Source organism: Accipiter gentilis, chromosome 30, assembly GCF_929443795.1.
Source record: "Accipiter gentilis chromosome 30, bAccGen1.1, whole genome shotgun sequence".
NCBI lineage: Eukaryota > Metazoa > Chordata > Aves > Accipitriformes > Accipitridae > Astur > Astur gentilis.
This window is the reverse complement of record NC_064909.1, coordinates 9,510,591-9,531,432: the sequence shown is the minus strand read 5'-3', so window position 1 is coordinate 9,531,432 and position 20,842 is coordinate 9,510,591. Positions and strand designations below refer to the sequence as shown.

Genomic DNA, 20,842 nt, shown 5'->3' with positions numbered 1-20,842 from the left:
AGCTGGTTTTTGTCTTGTCACAGTGGAGCAAAGCAGTGTGCCTGGTTCTGCTGCCATGCAGCTGAGGTTTTGATTTGAATGTTTCCAACTGCAGTGGAGGAATGTAATAGCACAAGTATTTCTTAAAGCAAAAAGTGCTCCTTTTGAAAATTTCAGTGTGGTGAGAAAATTGAAGACGAGTATTTATTCCCCCCACTGAGAGTTTAAAGGGACACTGCAAACTTAAAATTCTAGATATTTGAGGGGTTTTCTTCTTCTTTAAAAAATTGTGGTAATGGCAGTAGTTTTTCTGCACACTTTTGTGGCTTGCTGTTCTATTTCCGATCTAGAAATGCTCTGTGAAGGACTTGCATGAACTGATTCTTTTCTCCTTGATAATCAGGTCAATCAATTGACCATAAAGCATTATTAAGCACAAGAGACAGCCTGATTGCCTGAGGAGAAATGACAGAGGGAAAAGAAACTAGAAGATGTCCAGCTGAATCACTGTGATTTAATAACTTACTACCTGTCAGCTGAACCGTGGAAGTTGAGCTATTAGCCTGGCCAATTGATAGATAAAATGAATTGAGTAAATAAATTAAAGAATTAAATAAAACTTTTTTTTTACCTTGCATTTGGGGTAGGATAACAGAGCCCACCTTTTTACTACTTCTCAGCTGAAACTTGTTAGTGCATTGTAAGCTGGTTGTGTGTTTTTACCCTCTATTGTATTTAAAGAGTAGGTAAAATGCTCTAGGTAACAGCAGAAGCTTTTTTCCTGTTTTTCTTTGGGGCCTAGCTGAAAGTTTCAAAGTCAGATGTTAGTCTTCATCTAGTATCCTAAAAATGTACTTTTTTGTAGCAAATCAAGCTTCATAAGTTCTCCTCTTTAGTTGTTTTCAATTGCATGCTACTTCTCATGGCTTACATTTTTCAGTCATGAACTTCATTTTAATCCTTTATTTTAAAATTAGATCTGTGAAACATTTTTGAAGATTAAAAACTGCTGAAGATTTTTCAACTGCGCTATAGTAGAAATTATTAGTAGTATAAATTGATAGGTTCCAGGGAAGTATCTATAGTAAAGTAATCCATTTTTTTCCTCTGAGTGATCTAGAAATAAAATAATTTTATTTGGAAATAATTAGCTACTTGTGAGAAACCTTATTTTGCAGATGCTTAATGTATTTTTGTACTCAGTTTTTATTACTTTTGGAAAGCCACAGTTCAGTAAGACTATTGTATATTGGCTACTTACTAAAAACAGTGAAAATAATTTCAAAATCAGTATGCTGTTGATTCATTTCCCTTTAAAACAATTCTTATTTCATCTTAGTTTCTTGCCTTGGGGGGGTACTGCCATAGGTAGATATGTGAAATACTTGATAAGGAAGGCGCAAAGTCAACAATGACTGCCATATCCAGGCATTTTCCAACTTCCATAGGGTCAGAGAGGGCATTGGAGACAATCTGCACAATTGAGGAGGAGTGATAAAGGGGGTCTTCCAAGTTCACGTTGAGAAAAAGAAGAAAGGATCTGTGCTTAGCTTGCCCAGGGAAAGGAAAGGAGGTTGAATATTATGGAGTGAATAGTCCTCCCCACCTTCATATCTCTAGTCTATTCCTATCTACTTGTGACCAAATACAGCATTTTTTTTTTTTTACTTTGTGTTCAAGGCTCAATTCAGTAGTAATTTGGGAGCCATTAGAAAGTAATAGAAGTGGCAGTTTTCAAAGGTGTGATGCTAATTAGATTTCTGCAAGGACAGGGAAGCTATGCAGGGGTTATTGCTTCTTGTCTTCAGTGTGTAGCCTGTTGCTTTTGCATCAGTTAAACCATTGCTTAAAAGACAGATAGTAGTAAAGTAATTAATTGTCCTGTGATGAGAGTTGTTGACTGTCTGGAGACCTGTTAATAACAGTATTAAAGATTCAGTAGTGGAAGTGAAATATTTCCTTTGATGTCAGAAATGAGAATAATAGCCAGTAAGAATCACTTAATATACTGAACAGAAAAATAATCATATCCTACATGCATGGGCAATACATCTTACTTTTCCTTTTCAGCTTCATAGAGCTACTTTGCCTGCCCATCTTTTCCCTTTGCCCTGCATTGCAATAACCATCCCTTTTACTGAAGGGGGCCAGACTTGACTTGCTTGTTTCTTTGCCCCAGTGACAGCATTAGGTGTATTCTGCTCTTTAATTTACAACAGACTTTTTTCTAGTTTTCCACCCTGCATTTTTCTTTGGGAGACAGTCTTTCTCTCTTTAGTTACTTTGTGATGATGGAACTAGCAATTTTAACCCCTTTTCCTCACCTCAGCATATTTTTGCTAGTCAGTGTAAATGTTGGATGATCAAAGCTGTAGCTTCCTCCTGACATTATTCTTGCCACTGGAGTATCTGATCTCTGGTCTACAAAATAGTGACTAATACTTTCTGTCATCTGAGCAGTGTTTTCTGAACCCACTTTCTTGCCTATAGCCAGCTTGTTTCGATTTGAATTACTGAGTTGGTTTAATGTAGCATTTTAAACCTAATGATCCAACTACAGGATTTTTGTTTTGCGTTTACCAGAGTAGTTAATAATAGTAAGTGTAGAAGTGAAACAAACTTGCTAAGTTTAAAAAAAAAAACAACAAAAACATGTTTTGACAATACGCTTTTTTAATCTAATGAAGTGAGACAGTTTAATTTCAAAGCTGCGTCAAAAGCTTATGTAATTTTATGACCCTAAATATAGAATAGTCTAATGACACAAAAAGATCAATCTCTGTGCATATGTTCTAGTAGAGTATTTTTGTTTTGTTCTTACTCTGTGCATGCAATTTAAAACTAAGCTGGATACCCTCTGCTTGGAAAAACGGTCTTGCTAATATTCCTATCTTATGCTATGTGCCAATTTAAATTGACATGTAGCATGTAGGTTTCTTTATTGTAATTGTCTGGGTGTGGGGGTCTTTGGGGTTTTTGTTTTGTTAATAGTAAAATTTCCATATGGTCATTGTAAAATTTACCTTTTAATTTTACTTTTTTTTAATAGTAGTGGAATGGGGTGATGATGTTAAAGCAGTGTCAGAAGATGAAGCCATGGTGCTGGTGAACCATCAAGCAACGGGTGACGTCTGCACTCTGATGATGTGCCTTCAGGATAAAGGCACGGTAGGCTACAGCCGGGGAGTGGGATAGCTTCTGTGTATGCGATCTGTTACCTTGGGTGTGCTTGCATCTGTGTGTGGTACTGATGACTGACTTTTGTGTGTTAATCCACCGTATAATCTCAAGGCCCTGAATAGGAAGCTTTTTGTTTAGATTTGGCTTAATGTGACAGCCAGTAGCTTGGAGCACATTTTAGACCATAAATGTTGCCTTTGAAGAACGTCAAATACAAGCTGTGTTAGTGTGCATCCAGTCTAGGTTAACATAGAGGGAAGCAGATCCCCTTTCAGGTAATCATGTACTTGACTTTTTCCTCTCACCTCATGCCCTTGTGCAGCTCATGCCAACTTTGCTCAAACCAACACAGGTCTAGCTTCTTGGTTACGACTTTATTCCAGCATGGGATTTTTCTCAAAGTTAGAAGCAAGTTCTGTATGGGATTTTGGTAGGAGTTCAGAAACTGAAAGTGACTTCCCTATGAGGGCATGTCCAAGCTAAGGTAACCAGCTAAGGTCAAAATTGCTTGAGCTCTTATTTCACAAACTCTTAAGGATTTCTTGGTGAGAAGTGCAACTAATGTCAGTTGTTTTACCCGTTGCTGTTCAGAAGATTCACGTCTAGGGAGTGTAGTGCTGAAAACCTAGAGTATGGGATCTAAACAGGAATTGAGATTTGTGTGCAAATCGGGAGGATCGGGGTATGTGTGATTAGGCTACAAAGGGTGGGAAACATACCTGGCAAGCTGAAAAAATGCATCAACTGTGTGTATCTCAGTGTTATCTTCTCTCTTGGGACCATATGGTGAAGAAACAAGGAGAACAACTGCTTTTTGTTGCATCTGCACAACTTCTAACTGGCACTGTTTTTCTTAGTGTATATTAATATAGATTGTGTATACAATGTATCTCTACCAGTGATGTAACTTTTTTTTAAGAGATTTTTCCAGGTCTTTCTTACAACAGCAGAGCTGATAAAAATAATTCAAACCAAACTCAAAAGAGAAAGTATGAAAATGTCACTCAAGGTTGAGCAGAGACTAATTTCTTTCTTTCTACTGTAGCCTAGAGAAGACTGTGTTTTAAAAGTACTTTTAATTGCTTTAATTTCTTTAGGAATTGAGGAAGTTAGGTGTATATGGTATTCTGTACTGTACCCCAATGAGTAGAATGACAGAATAAACATTCTTTAATTCCCTTCATCAAAATTATGCATAGGACAATCTTGTGATAAAGATAGGACTGTGAGGGTGTAGTCCTGTGGATACGTATTGCATATAAACATGACTAGTGATGTCCCAGGTGTTTCAAATATTGCAGAGCTTCATTGACTCATTTATGTATACTAGTGTATATATAAATCTAAGCTGTATTTATCCTGTTTGACTCCATAGCTAAAAAGTTTCAGTCAAGACAGAGTAAATTTCATTGAACGTAGAAGGTGTTAAAAATGGAGAAAGGCATTGAGATGGCAAATAATCTTCACTATGGAAACTGTTAGGTTTGCAGGTCTTTCGAAAAGCAAAATATCCTTAAAATCACTGTTTTTTCCCTTAAATAATTGCAGTCATTGCCCTTGGAATATACCTGTCCAGAGCCTAGCATGGCTTTAATGTTTTTAGCTCATAAAGAAATAAAAAAATATATGAGCTTCAACACATGCTTAAAATTCAGCATGAGTAGTACAAGTGGCTAAAAATAATGAGGAAGATCAGGATAGTTTATCCTTGATAGAACTGGCTGAATCAGGTGTTTTTAAATAGCATGCTTCATATTTCTGAACATAAGAGAATTGTCTTTACTTTGAGTGACTGTGAAACCACTAGAGAAAAAAAAAACCCAAACATACCTGTCCAAAAGAAATCATTATACAGTAGGCAACTATTTAAATTAGGCGATTTTATTTAAGTACAGTTTACATTTAACATGGAGTCCTTCACAACCTTGTTACTCATCTGTTAGTAACAAGATAGCAATTTCGAAGAATTTTTTATTTTGTTTAAAATGGTTAAGCTGCACTAATTCCTAAACACTTTACCACTCAGACAGTACTTTTTAGCTCTCAAAGTATTTTGTGAAGGTGAAAAGCTCACTTCCATTTCACACGGAAGGACATACAAAGAAGTAAAATAGCGTACCAAAGGCAGCCTTTCAGAGGTGATGGTGCAGTGGCAGAACTAGGAAAACCTTCCTCCTGTGGCAGGCCGTCATTTCTATTGCTTGCTTTTGCCAGCCATTGCAGACTGAAACCAGATGTAATTTGCAAACACTTACTGTTTAAAAAATGAGAATGTTTTCAGTATCTTAAATGTTAAAATTGTTCTTAAAAAAATCACAAGTCTTTTATTTAAAGTTCTATGTTTTTTCTGTGCAGTGAGGTAGAATACTGAAACGTTCTTGCAACTTGACAATGTTTCCTAAGGGTCATGTCAGGAAATGTGATGGTATTTTTTTCTAGTATTTTATAAAATCTTATACACAAATGATCGTGTAGCCTATCTGTTTTAAGCAAATTTAATCTCACTAAGCAGTAAGCTAAAATACATGTGTTAAGATGCTTCTTGTCTTTCACATTGACTTATGTGAATAAGGAAAACATGATCTCTTATTAGGGAAGTGGAACTTAGCTAAAAGTTGTCATTTTAATGGAAGGACTGGACTGGTATTGTTTGACTAATACATGTTACCATAAGATAAGCTACACAGAGCAAGGTTTCAGCTGAATCGGAAGTGAGCTAATTTCATTTTTATATAGTTCAAGAAATTGTTCCAATTTGTTTGTGAAAGTAAGTGTTAAAACAAACTTGGTTAGTTGGGGTCTCATAAACATTAAAGGTTATGTGTTTAACAAAGAGAAGTGGGTTAAAATGCTGCTATTACTGCTTTCTGACTGGATCAGGACTGATAAATGTGGCTATTTTTTATGATTTAGAGCAGAAAGCAGCACCAGGAAGGGTGCAGTGGAGAGGAAAAAGTAGAGCTTGTGGCTGTTTGAGTGCAAATTTCAAGACACGCGTTCCCAGGTTTCATTGTTAAGTTAGAGGTGCTTGAAAGATGTAAGTCAGTCTCTTCAGGTTGCTTTGGTATGAAATCTGTGTAGAGTGAAATGAAAGTGGGCCTGAGAATAGGAGGCACCTAGATTTTTTTATAAAATTGGTAAAAGATTTTTCTACAGTCTGAACTTCTTTAAGCAGGAAGAGTGAAGCAAAAAGTACCTGAAACGGCATCCAAAATTTCTTTCAATCCGTAAACAACAACTATGAATCTGTGCTCAAAATACTTCTGAATGTCTTTGCTCAAACCTCCTTGAAACGTAAGTGATATGAGACTCATCTGATAAGCGTTGTTTTGTTCCTGAGGATATTAAATGGAAGAGCCACCACCAATATCTTGTAGTGTTGTCTGTTCTGCCCTTGGTAGCAGAGCAGAATGAATATCCATTAATCTAGTTCGCCATTTAATTGGAAACAAGATAATTGTGTCCTATTCTTTGAACTCCTCCTTTTTGATTTTGTTAGATTTTGTGTATATATTCATTAATACATAAAAATATTTCCTCTTCGTATTTCTTACCACTGCCTAGGTTTATAGGCAGATTTGTAATCTGTGAGCTCTGGAGTTTGTCTCTTTGTAGCTCGCTTGCAGCAAACTGCCTGTATGTTCTGTCTTAGTTACAACTTGTATGTCACACTGATCTTTGACACAATTGCATCACCCCTTCTCAAAAAGACTGAGGAAGTCCAGGGATGCTAGTTAGAAGACCTGCCTGTGTCACCTAAAACACGGTGAGATGGACTTCAGAGTCTGCAGAGCAATGATCAACTTTGAGGATAAACCTACCATCATCTAAATAAAAAGACAAAAGTGGTGTGGGAGGAGAGAAGCACTAGCATTGCTGAGCAAGAGTTCTTCCTCCAGCATTGCTGTAGAACATCTAGGGAACGATGTTGATTCCTCAAAAGACACAAACCTTTTCTTTTCAGGGAAGCAGATTATTAAGCTTGCTTATCTGCTGCAGTAAAATAGATTATGTTGGTTTAACTTCTGCTTGATATAATAGAACAATAATCATCAAAATGCCAAAGTAGTAGATGAACACTGACAGTCATATGGGTACTGCTGCAGGCTAAGTCATCATCAGTGGAATTTTGATGGTGTTTTTTTCAAAGGATATGGTTCCCTACACTAGCCTGTCATCTTTGGGCTGGTGCGTGGGCATGAACTTACGATATTCTAGTGCCTTGAAGAGCAATAACACCTCTCAGTGATGCTTTTTTTAACTCTTGTCCTTAGGGCATACCTTTTCTTTCTTTTTTTTTTCCTCTTCCTAAGGCTTTCTAATTTACTGAAATGGAAAGAATGTGAATCTCTGCAGAGAAGAATTTTTGCTTTAGGAGCCTCTTTTATTTAACAAAGGCCCGGGGATAGCTGTATGAGAAACCATTTCACCAATATTATTTTCAAGTGGTGAGTTACATCTAGGAACTAATTTTTCTTTTATCACTCACAAATACGTAACGTGTCTTTGTTCCCTTAGATGTAGCATCCAGTGAGAAATATCACTGGCAGACAGGAAAGGATACTAGCACGTCACAGAGAAGAAATGGATGCTTGTTTACAAAGCAAAACCTCTGATATCTTTGAGAGCTGTCCTTTTCTCTCAGGCATGGTTTCCTTTTCCACTTCCAGTGATGCTAGAGGGTCCAGAAATGGGTGCTGTTGCATTATCCAAGATCTTCAAATAGAAAGTTTGCTAGTATGAAAAAACCACAAAAGTTGAGGTGTTCTTAATGTGCTCTTAGGCAAGGATAGCTAGTTTCTAAATGTGACATTCAGGTTTTGCTGGAAGATCAGCTATATGTCTAAGGCAATAAAGTATCTTAAACGTTCTTTGGCAGGTATGTTCTTGCAAGTGTGGAAAAACTTCACTTTGCTGAGCATCCGGCCACAGTTGTTTAAGAAACAGGGTATGTGACAGTTACCTTCCTCCAAATATATAACCCAGGATTCATTTATAGCTTCTGTGGTCAAAAGGGAGAATAGATAATCAGAGCACTCCAAGAGATGATTAGATTTCTTTGGAAGAAAGACTTACTGATACATGCAATTCTAGATGCAAATTGCAAATTATCGAGCTGCTTTTACAAAACAGAATTCCTTTGTGAAATATGATCTGCTTTCTACAAATTCCACCTAGACATGTGAAGATGTGAAAAGAGGTAAAAGCCACCATCTTTCACTATATCAAACTATTTTGTTAGAAGTATTGTTGAAAGCATGGATGTGGATTCTGAGTATTTCTGTTACTGTGCAAGTCTCTGGTGTTTGGAGAGAAGTGTAGAGTTCACTTTAGCAGTACATGTAATCAACTAATACATGAACAATATATTGTATTTTCTAGAGGAAATCTATATTTCTTAGACTGCTTTCTTTGTGCCTTTGCCTCAAATTATGCGTCTTGGACAACTGAAAGATGCCAAGCAGAAGGTGCCTGTTTAAGATTCAAAAAATGATCTTCTGACTACCAGAGAAACGTTGTGGTTCTCCATATCATTTTTTGATAGTGATAAATGGAAGAGACACTGGATTTTCCAGCTGTAAAGAGCCAATACCTACCCCTCTCAAAATCTATATGTAGGTGTACATGTAGAGCTATAGAGATCTCCTTGTGAGAGAAGCTTTTCCCTTCTGTTACTTACCTCTTCTGGAGTAATTCTGTGTTAAATCTCAAAGAACTGAACTGCTGTAGTGTCTGCCTTCTGTCCTGTAAGAGGTGATGGTCAAAGAGAATCTAATGTCTCAACCTCTGGTTTTGCCTTCTCACCGTGCTTCTTTGCCAGGACAAGGAGCATGACTTAATGAAATTCTCAGGGATGCATGTGACTACTCTGCCATGAGAGAAATCGGTAATGGCATGTGGGCGGTAGATAGGTCTCAGTGAATGCTGCTGTTCAAAGATGGAGTAAGCATGTATGGAGCATGTGCACATCAGAAGCACAAGAACAACATGATCTCATCCCCAAAATCACCAAGTACAAAAAAATATAAGGAAACGTGGTTTTGTGGTAGACATAAAACAGCTGGAGATTTCAAATACAGATATGTATTGTTTTGTGTACTTTAACAAACACTGAAAAAGGTTTTAGTTTGCAACTGGCTTAAAATTGTGGTGGTATGTCAATAAGAAGCATTACACTACTTGTGTGAGAAGACAGAGTAGAACTTACTCTAGCATACGGCGAATAGTATAGAAGTGTATATTGTATTACAAAAAGGCAGCTATTTAATCCTACTCTTGAGGGAGAAGTGTAGCACCTGTGCCACTTTATACTTTTGGGCAAAAAGGACTTTATATTTGCTAGTTTTATTGCTGTTGCAAGGGTGACAAGAATGTGACCAGTTCAATATTTACTAAACTTTTTTTTTTTAACTTTTCAGGTTGTCCGTCAGATGATGTGGCTCATGGATCATATTTTTAAGTATACAAATTTTGGCATTGTGTCTCTAATCCATGGAGATTTCTTTATAAGACAGGTAAATGGAAACACGAAATAGTGCTTTGATTTATCCTTATATTTGGAACATTGTGGTGTTATGGGACTTACTGATTACCTCCTGGATGGTTTGCAAGATGAAATAACTATGCTGTAATGTGTGTATTTGGGTAGAGTTTTATTCTGAAATGGCTTTTTTCTCAAGCTTATTTTATTATTTGCCCAGACATGAATGTTTATGGAACCCAATTATGATGTGAGCCTTTTATGAGAGGTGTACAAGCAAAGTACATGACCAGTCCTTTTTGTCTCTCTGCTTCTGACTGCCCATTGTTAGCACCTCTTTTCTTTCCTTAGTGACCTTGAAACTGTGCAATGAGTCTGGTTAGGTCACCGTTCTGACTGTCAAAGTTTCAGATAAGGAAAGACAGGACCAACCCTTTTGATGGTGACATGGTAGTAGACCAGTTTAAGGTGGTAATGGGCCTGCATAATAGTAATTAATTGATTCTTGAAGGTTAATTATTATTTGAGCATCAGCAAAGAATGTGTGTTGAGCTCAGCATCTCAAATGTTAAGGAGTGAAAACCTCAGATTATTTCTTACAATTTGTTTTTTTTTTTTGTTGTTTGGTAGCTCTTGATCAAACTACACTGTAAAAGTAGAAACTTGGAAGTACAATGATAAGCATGAACCTGCTGCCACTTATGTGAACTGTGACATCTAGCATACATGTTTCTTTGCTCTCCTTGTTTTTATTTGTCTGGACTTAAAATGTACGGGCAGCCAGAGAGAATTAATGAATTTTCAGTTTACAGAGAAGGAGAAGCTAATTTACTCAGAATGAAATAAATAAATACTTAATCACAACTATGCACAGCTAAAGTGAGATTCCTCGCTAAGACTAGAGGCATGGTTAGAAAACCTCAGGCAAAATTAGATAATAAAATAAAGGTCTCTAGAGAAACACAACTGTGTACTCTGAAAGTATGGAAAGGAACAGGGTTTGACACTTTGTAAAATATAAATTATTTCAGTAGTTAAAATTCACAAGATACAAATTTTGAGGTACACACGGCTGTCAGCTTGTTAATTGTAATTTCTGAATGTGGTGTTGCAATTCCAGTTACAAAACCACACCATTACTGAGCTGCAAAAACTAAGGCTTGTCCTCATTTTTGTAAAGTGGCTGAGATATACATCACAAATAAAATAATGTCATCATGAGTCTAAATACAAACCAATTGAAAATAAAATGTTTCTTGGCTGTTAATTAGCCTTTGGATGTAGCAAAAACACTTAAGGCGAGTGAGTAATGATCCTTTGCCTAACTATAGAAAGGCTCTAGTAATATTTGGATGAGCAAATAATTCTTTTTTTTTCCCTGTAAAATAATGTAACTTGATCATGGTACAATACATCCTATTTGTTAAAAATGTACATTGGCCTCATCTTCATGAGCAGCACCAATGGCAGTTTGAGGAACACTTCTGAGGTCTACCAGAAGTTGACTAGTGTTTTCTCTTCTCCCATTGAAAAGTTTACTGGAAACCAAGAGTGTCAGTAACTTGTCACATTGGTGATGCAAAGTGCATGGCATCCTAAAGAATTTGTCAGCAGTCCGCTGCTACCTGTTTTCTTTAAAGGAAAGAAGGCTGAGACCGTTCCCTGTGATAGTGATCAACTAGCCATGGTCTTCAAGAATTGGTTGTATTAAGGATCTGCTTCTGCTTCTGTATGACTTACTTTCTCTTCTTTCTGGACAGTATGTTAGTTGCATTTTATTTTCCAGGACTCTTCAGTATTCCGCTAGTCACAGTTGCTTTTAAACACTCCCCTCTTCCCCATTAGTCCAGTAGATTTTCCTGTATCACAGCAGCATCCTAAACCTCACGGTATTTGCTAAACGGCAATTTATCCACCAGTCATATTCATTAGGTTTGTTTAGGTTTTGGAGAGGTTTAATATTTAATGTGTGAAAATTTTGTTGTTGGCTGCTGGTTTTTTTAACTATTGTGCTATCCTGGAGTCCTGTGGTGTGGTGGGAAAGGGCTGTTTTAACTGAGGAACTTTTATATTGCTCTTTAATTGCATTAATATGAGCAGGTAGAGGTTTTTCCTTCCCTTTCATGAGGTAAGTTGGAAGTATTTGCAATCGTGAGATTTCAAAATCTAGGAGAAACTTTCACAAAACTTGTCTTCAATAAAATACTGCTTCTTGTTGTCTTCCGCTCAACCCCACTCTTTCCCTCTTCCCTGCCAAAAAAACCCACCAGAGTGGAAGGTTTGTGGCAGTTTTCTTGTCATTTCAGAGAATTAAAATCACCTCTGCTGAGGGATGCTTAAATTTTGGGCTCCCGTGTCTTTTGAGCGATTTGGCAAAGTCACTTTGGAGCACTCAAAAATAGTAATGGACGTAATTACTGTGAAAATTTGGGTAGCTTTCTCTTGCTGTGTGTGGAAGTGGGAAGAGAAAAGATTGTTGTTTAAGATACTGAAGATATTTTTGCAGTAATTAAGGACAAATCTTACTGTCTTAAGTGAAAAAGTTGTGCTAGTACATCAAAGAGGAGAAATTAAGGTTTTTGTGGGTTTTGGTGGTTTTGTTTTTTCTCTTCCCCTTGGTCTGTCAGGTTTAATTACCACCTGGCTATATTGTATGTACAGATAATTATCAAACTAGAAGCTGGTGTCATACAATATCTTGTTGGCTAGGGCATCTCATTTTTATTGTTGTAGGCTTTCTTTAAGTTTACACAAATAAAATCACTTCCTACTCCGCAGTTTCTCTTAGAGGAAGAAAACCTGCAAATATCACAGCCCAGTACTTTCCCACCACCACCAAACAATAAGTATTTCCATCAGTGTGCTGATTTCAGTTGAGACTAAGTGTTCAAGCAGTGCAGATTTTGGAAAAATCTGTGTTTCTGCTGTGGTAACCAAACTCAAGCCCGGTCTTGAGGTCTGGCTGTGGCTTCTGCTACCTCTGCTATTCTAATATGGGGATGTGGGGAGAGATGTGTAGAAGATACATAAGCAAAGATGCTGTTTGGCTTGCAGAAATTACTGACGATATATGGACCTCCAAATCATAGATTGTCTTTGCAGAATTTGGTTTAGTAAATTCAACTTGGAACCCAGGACCAACTAGGGAATTCTGTAAATACATCCTCCTGTTACGTGGAGTTCCCCTTTACAGTCTGGATGCTGCTCCTGCAGAGAAGTCTTCAAATCGGGAGCTTCATTCTCAATTTCAAGGGCTTTTTTTCAGCCTTTCTGTAAAGTAGCATTAACTCAGCCACCAGTGGGTACTCTGGGAACATTGTTTTGTGTTGTCATAAAGGCTTATTTGTATCTCTGAAAAGAGAGAGAAGTCATAGAAATGTAATAATTATCTGTCTTAATGTCATCTCTTTTAAGCATTCGTTTTATTTAGGTAATGTTTTATCCTTATAGGGAAGAGCACACCGTGACCAGCAGCTTGTGTTACTCAAGGAGCATCTAGAAAAATATTACAGGAGTCGTAATCGGAAATGGATTGTTTTATTTCCAGAGGGTGGCTTTCTTAGGAAAAGGAGAGAAACAAGCCAGGCATTTGCCAAGAAAAACAATTTGCCATTTCTTAAACATGTCACCCTGCCGAGACTTGGAGCAACACAAGTAATTCTGAAAACGCTTGTAGCACCGCAAGAAAATGGAACTCCAGCAGGTAGAGACACTGTGATAAAAGGTAAAGACCACTTCAGTCTTGTGGATAAAAAGCAAATTGAATATCCAAGATTTGAGTTAAGCAAAACATCTTGTGTTGAATTGGACTCTTTAAATGTCAAATACATCCATAAAGCACCATCATATTTATATAAATGTTTTCATATTTGCTTTTAGTTCCATTAAGTTTGTTTTTTATGTTGAGACACACAAAAAAAGAAAAATTCAGTTTTAATTTGATTTAGTCTACAGTGTGGCTTCATGAATGTTTGTCTTGGTACATGTGATGGGTAGAGCAGATATTGGAATGAGCACCCGGAGTGGGCAAGAAGGTGGGCTTCTTTCAGCATGATTGATGAGTTGCACTGGTTTATGGTAGTATGGAACTATAGTAAAAGTGTTTCTGAAATATGCAAACCATGTTCAAATTTTTATTCCTGGCTTTAAAAGTTTCTTTGCATTCAGTACTGTATACTTCATTCCTCTTCTTGAACTCTTTTCTATTGAGTTCTTCTATTCTCTACAGATTTTTGTGATGATTGTCCCCTTTGTTGCTGGAGTTAACTGTCACTGATGACTAGATTTGAAGGATTGTTTTGGCTGTCTTAGGTTAGAAGAGTTTGACAGAATAAGAATATTCCTGCAGCATTACTGTTCTGGGATGCCTGGGCTGTAGGGGAGAGTATAGCTGGGATATAAATAATGCACTAGTTTGGGACTTGGTGCTTTTAGTCTCTCAATTTTAAAATTTAACTATTTCATTAATTCAGAGAGCAGGGTTAGATCTTACTTAACCTAGTTGTGGATTTCTGCTACTTAATATAGAAACAATGGATTTAGGGGTTGTGGTGGTTTCTTATTAATGGGTGGTGCTGGCATTTCCATAGCCAAATTATTATAATCATTTAGCAGTTTGAACCAAAGATCCATCCTAATGAAGCCACATATGCAGATTACTTCAGATTTTTTCTGTGCTGAAGTTCAAATTTCAGGGTTAGCAGGAAGCCTCATGCAGAAGTTGCTTCCAGATTTTTAGTTATGCAGTTAATCTTGTGAACATAGGAAATTAATGGAGGTTATGTTCTTGCAGGAGTGGAGGGAAGATTTTAAATGAACTGAAAATCAAGCTGAAGAATGCATCAGAATGTTTCCTTCCTGGCTACATTCAGAAAAGAAATGCTCAAGAAAGCCCCTGTTGTCTTAGGAGATTTTAGGTTTAAAAGAGAAACAGAATACCTTAGTCCTTGCTAACAGTTTGGTTTTTTTAAGGAGAAAAATTTGGCCTCTTCCTGTTTTATTTATTCCTGTCTCAAAGGCAGAAAGGTATGAAAAGTAAGAAGTTCCCTGAATGTGAGTTACAGGCCTTCTAATTCTGGAAGGGGACCAAAAGCAGTTGTCAAATACCAATTTTATATTTTCATACTCCTAGACTGCTATCAACTTAGCTGGCTTTTTTTTTTAAGAGTGGCATGATTCAGACTCTGGAGAAATGAGCATTTGGTAGTAGCTGACCTAACTGGGTACTAAAATAAAGGAATTGTCTCAGAAATACAGTGGAACCACATCTGTCCATCCTACTCAAAAGACAGAAGGCAAGATAAGTAGGCAAAAATAGGAAAGAAATGTGTGGGTTTAGCTATCATTCTTTCAGAGTAATGGACATGAAAACATAATTAAAAGGATGAAAAAGAGAAGTGAAAGTAAATTTTTTTTATGCTACAAGAGAGTGATATTTGATACATATGAAGCTGAGGTATTTTAATGTCCTCTCTTCTAAGCTCACAAAAATGTTTCTAGCATGGTAAAACTTCTCTTTCAGAGATGTACAAAAGGTTAATTCTTGATCTATATCTTGTATAAAAGATTCTTCCTCTAATCTTCTGCCTTTCAAATGCTTTTACTGTACTCTTGCCACTTCAGAAAATTTTTGAAGAATGTTTGTTGAGTTAAATATAACTGTATAAATTGATAAGGTTATATTATAAAGTTAGAAGCCTAACAAGTTAGTGATCATCTTTACTTTTTCTCTTTTATCTTTCCCTTTTTTTAACCACATGAAAAAACCTGGTTCAGCGATACTTGCGTGTGTCCTCTTTGGGTTACCATCATTGAGTTGTGGGTGCTAGAAGTGGTATATATAGTAAAGGTTTCACCAGTGTCTTGCATAAAGAATGCATATAAACTTTTTGTACATTGTTACTGTACTCCTTTGCTTGGGAAGTGGCTTTGTGTGTCATTAGCATCTCACTTGAACTTCATGGTTCACTGAAAACATTTATCCTCTGCACCACTTCTTGTGCCTTATACTCTTATTTAACAATGTTCATGGTGCCCTGGGTTACAAAGTTATTCAGCTTACTGTAATAAGCTTTCTTCTCCATTATTTATCATTCTCTCAATCTTTTTGTTACCACCAAGCTTTACTGATAATGATGGGGGTTCACCTCCCTCCCCCATCTGATTTTAGTTAAATTGGTTTATAGATTAAGAGTAACTCCTCATCATCAAAAATTATGTCCCCTTCCTGTTGAGTTTCCTGAGTAGCTATGTTATGATGAGTCATGATGCACAGTTGCGGTGTTCTTGAGTGCTGTCATTTTATTAGTACTTAATTCATTTAGAATTATCCTTGTAGCTTTTATACCATTCTACTTTCTCAACTGGAATGGTGTATAATACTGGGTGAAAGAAGAAAAGACAAAAGCAGCTATAATAAAAGGTGGTTCATTCTTAATATACTGCTACGCTGCACCCTAATTTGGTACAAACCAAGTTGCATACAGTTCTTTCATCATGTCACCCCCCCTGCTTCCCAGCCCACTAACTTGCTTTTGTCCATCAAATGTCACTGGAGTTACAGCATTCAAATAGTAGGTTAAGAATTGTGCAACAGCTAAATGCTACATCATCTGTCCTTCTTCTATAAGGTTGCTAATCTGAATTCTGTCATCCCTTTGGTAGAGGTGGGTTCATGTTGTGAAGTGCAAGGTTCAGTAGCCTCCCCGAAATTTCATTAGCCTTAATTATGATATTAGTATTCTTAACACCAAATCCCTTTTTCAGTTTATTTTTGTACTAGTTAGGAATTTCCCACAGTTTATTACCCGATTCTTCTTCTGTAAAGTGACAGGAAGAAAAAATGTTCCTGAGTGATACGATCAATACTATTTGATTATTCTTGTACTTAAACTGATCAGTTCTTCATCTGTTGCTTTTCTAAGGCAAGCAGCCTATATTTCCTTAATTTCTTCCTAACAGTTTTCCAAAGCTTCTTTCATATTTAAAGTCCCAATTACTAGCCTTCATCGGGGTGAGATTTAACTTACTGCTGGTAAATACCAAATTAAATGAGTAAAACAGTTGTTGCTTTTGCTGCCTTTTGAAACACTTGTTTAATTGTTATGAAATTGTACAATTTTATTCATGAATAAATAGAAGGATGGAAAAACATATAGGAAAGGTAGTACTATCCCTTGATGGCTTGAGTGCTTTTGAAGTTAGAAAGTACAGACAATGTAGTTGAGGCATCTGTCCCTGAAAAGATGGTATAAGTTAATTCTGGTGGGTGATGAAAGCATCTCTCTGGCCAGATGTGCTGTGCCCCCCAAACAGAGTGCTGGTGCCAGTGCCTATGTTACAGGAGAAGGTTTTAGTGCAGAATGGAAATATGGGCAGCATAAAAATACTTGATGCATAGGTATCGTCACCTTAATCCTGTAGGGACCAGCGTGTGTTTGGGGGGGTGGTATTTTATGGTTTGGTTTTGGTTTGTTTGTTTAATTTTTTAATGCAACACTTAGTTTCTGACATAGTTGCAAGTACAACGTTTCTTCAGTTAATAAGAATTATCTTGTGAGTTTTAGAACTAGCAAAATATTCTAAGTGCTAAACAGCTGGCAATTCAAAGGAGTTTGGAGCAATTGTTCACTGAAGATGTGTGTTCCAGAGCTTATTTTTGATCACCCTTGCCTCTAGTATGGTTTTTAATTCTGCTTTATTTTACCATGCAGCAATTTTTTGTTTGATAAGAGGTTGCTATGAGCTTGGTTAGAGCCATATTGAAATCTTATCTTACTGTTTTCAAATGCAGCACAGTACATTCAGTTCTGATGTTTTTTCTCAGAGAAATTCAATTTTCCCTTCTGTAGAGCTGGACATTGGGCTTCATAATTGATTTTTTTTTTAATCAAAGTTTCTGATTCACTGCTATATGAGGAATGTGACTTGAATAAAATGTGGGAAGGCTTTTTTTTTTTATCCTGGAAAAGGGGCATCTTGTTTTGTTCCAGGTGATTTGTTATGGAGACACCTTGGGATGAAGAGTGAGATGTTCAGTCTGAGAGCTAATCTATGGGAAAAGAGTTAATTTTCAAGTCAGTGGTCCAGTTGATCACATGAGGACAAGTAGAGGACAAGCGGCAAGTTACAAGAACCCATTGCTGTTCAGGGAGAGGTAACAGCCTCTTTTGGCTGCATTTGGAGTGATGTGAGTGTTCAGGAAACCACACCTGAATACTAGTGAATGCTAGTAAATATTTTGTTTTTCAAGTGGAAGCTGAGGTCCTCAGGTTCATGCCTCTCTGGTGCGTTCTTTTCCACTCTGGATGCAATCCGGCAGTATTACACCACCTAGAGCTTGGCTGGAGGCAAGGTTTCCTGCTGAAACCTGTCTTTGTAACTTGCTCTTTTTCTTAGTGGTAAACACTGATGGTCTGCTGGTGGGTTTGAAGAGTCCTGCGCATAGTCAGATCTGGCTTTTAGCATTGGTTGAGAGTAACCCCTGGGAGGACATAGAGAGGACAAAAAGAAACTCTGAACCCCACAAAATTTGTGATTGTAGACAGTTAAGTACCTGCTGTGAGGGGACCATAGAGGATGAAGAGCACTGAATGTCTTGAAGACACTGACGGTAAGTTGTTTCATAACTAAGTATGAAGCAACTTACTATCACTGAATCCACAGCTAGAACAAAAATTAGGAAAAAAAATTAGTTATGAAGATTTGCCTCTGCTGGTTAAAAAAAAAAAAAAAGCCAACAAGTTAGGAGACTGTTTAAATTTTTTTCTTTTTTTCTTTTTTCTTTTTTTTTTTTGTCTGTGTTAGCACTCATGAAACAAGTATGTACCATTCATACTAAGGTACATTATTACTGCATGGTTTGGGTGCAGCTGTGTAGGACAGATGCCTGCAGGCCTGTTTTGAGCATTTATGCGCTATTTAAAAAGAATCAGACTGCTAACATTTTGAGGCAATTTGAGAAATCAAAATCCTCCATCTGCGCTGAAAGTGGCAAGCAGACTGACATCACTGAAGAAAAACAAATCCTCGGAGAGATAGCTTAAATTTGGCCTCTACAGAGGCTTCTTCTGCTGAAGTGTCTGGCAGCCAGGCTCCTCAATCTTTCAGCAGGTACTAAAAATGAAGGGTGAGGGTGTCTCTTAATGGTAGGTAGAAAGTTCAAAAGGGTTTGGCTGTCAGAAACATCTGTGGCTGTGTTGGCCAACCTGAATTTGGCAAAAGTTGTTCTTGAACAGGTATATGCAACTCCCTTTTTTTTAGCTACAAATGCTAGACCTGAGATTCACACTGTATTATAACTTATGCAGCAATCTTTCTGTTTTGAGTTTCTGCTAGTGTGCTCCATTTAAAAAATAATAGGATTTATTCTTGTTCAAAGATCTGCATAGGCTTGAAAGCAGCATCCTTGGAGATACTAAGGTCCTACCCGTTTGTGTGGTATGCAGTTGTCTGTTTCTTTTTCAGTTTCAGGATCTGTTAGAGCTTCGTGGCTTTAAAATAAATATGCTTATGAGGAGGGCACAACACAGTATACCTTCCCCCCCCCCCCCCCCCCCCCCAAAAAAAAAAAGGACAGCAAGATTTATTTCAAAATCAATTTTCTGAAATCCTTGGTGACTTAGGGTTTTTTGGCAATGTGACACCTTGGATGATTATGTAAATTAATTTAAACCACAGCATGCTGAAATATGCCTATGACTATGATTTGATAGCATGTCTCAGTAATTGCACGTGGAGGTAGCTGCACTGACCTGCTTGCTCTAAAGGAGGGTCTGTGGAGGCTGACATTACCTTCTGAATTCTGCCCCCCCCACCCCCCCGGGGTTCCTGGTAGGCTGTCAGAGGCAGGTTTTTTTCCCCACCCTGCCCTGGAAGGGACTGGAGGTGAGTTTGGAGCTGGTTTGAGGAATCCATGCAGCAGCTCTGCTCCACAAATGCAAAAGGTAGGAAATCATCACAGAAGAGGACTGCAGGAGTCTTCCCATAATGAAGTTTGAACCATTATCCACTGAAAGAACAGTTTGAAATACTAGCTAAATATTTAATAAATTATTTTAAAACATTTTACTGTAAATAATAAGATAATGGGCCCATATTCATCTGGCACTTTTCAATTGCAATTAATGATCTTTGTTGCTTACTCACTTAGACAATTTACTTGTCTTTATCCATTCTCACTTTACATCTGGGAAAATAATAAATTGAATGGCTTTGTTCCGAAATCCATTTCTAAATGAATACTTCTGTGGATTTACTATTAATTTCATATTGGCTTTTCTCTAATACATTGCTACTTTTAAAATTAAGGACTCTGTAGTTAGCTTTTTTCGTAAGAGAGACTTGACAAGCACTCTGTCACGATGCTGGCAAGCCTGCAGCCTCTAATGGGACTTTGTGTTCTCATTTCACGTGTCTGTTGGGGTTTTAAAATACTGTATTTCCAAAAGGTGACACTGGATGTTTCAGCTTGACCTGTGTAGCTTGCTCTTGGTCAAATTTTGGAATATCACATTGCATGCTACTAATAACTCATAACCTAAATATTAGGAAATACTGTCTAGCCTTATTCAGGTAGTGTATGTGCATTTGTAACGAAGCAGTACAACTCCATTGTTGATTAGATGCCATGAAAACGCTAGCTGCTTGTTAAAATAATAGACATATGTGATAGCATTGCTGTAATTGTCTTCTCAGACTTAATTCAGATGCAAATTAAATTAAATGCAAATTAAATGCTGGTAGAAACTCCTGAGTCAGTCCTTGCATGTGTGTACTAGTTGGTGTTAATAACTTTGGCTGTTAGAGTGCACCTCAAGACTGTGTGGTGCAGATTTCTTCATGTGTGTGGTAGCTCTTCATTAAATTTGAGTGGCAATTCTGGGCAAGACCAAACATCTGTCTAGCTCAACATCTTGTCCATGACTCCAGGTGGGTATCAGAGGAAGAGTGTGAACACAACAAACATGCATCATACTTCTCCTGTATATGCTCCTCGCTTCTGACTGTTTCCAGTGGGGTAGGTTTCCCGAGCCAGACAGGGGTCTCTGCCTGTTTAGTTAACCCTTCAACAGATTTCTTCCATCTACTTGCCCAACTTCCTCTTGAACCCAACCCTCGGTATTCTTGACAACCTTTGGCAAGGGGTTCCCCACAGCTTTATTCCCCTGTACGCAAAGAATCATTTCACTATGTTTGCTTTGA

General features: G+C 37.4%; 1 protein-coding gene across 3 annotated transcripts in view; it reads left to right on the top strand.

Moving 5' to 3' along the window:
* Positions 1-20,842, top strand: part of LPGAT1 (lysophosphatidylglycerol acyltransferase 1) — a 67,322-nt gene that overhangs the window by 25,756 nt on the left and 20,724 nt on the right. For all 3 annotated transcript variants that reach the window (XM_049833494.1, XM_049833495.1, XM_049833496.1), the window contains 3 exons: positions 3,029-3,147; positions 9,579-9,674; positions 13,091-13,364. In XM_049833494.1, the coding sequence (XP_049689451.1) occupies positions 3,029-3,147; positions 9,579-9,674; positions 13,091-13,364 (489 nt within the window). The remainder of the gene's footprint in view (positions 1-3,028; positions 3,148-9,578; positions 9,675-13,090; positions 13,365-20,842) is intronic.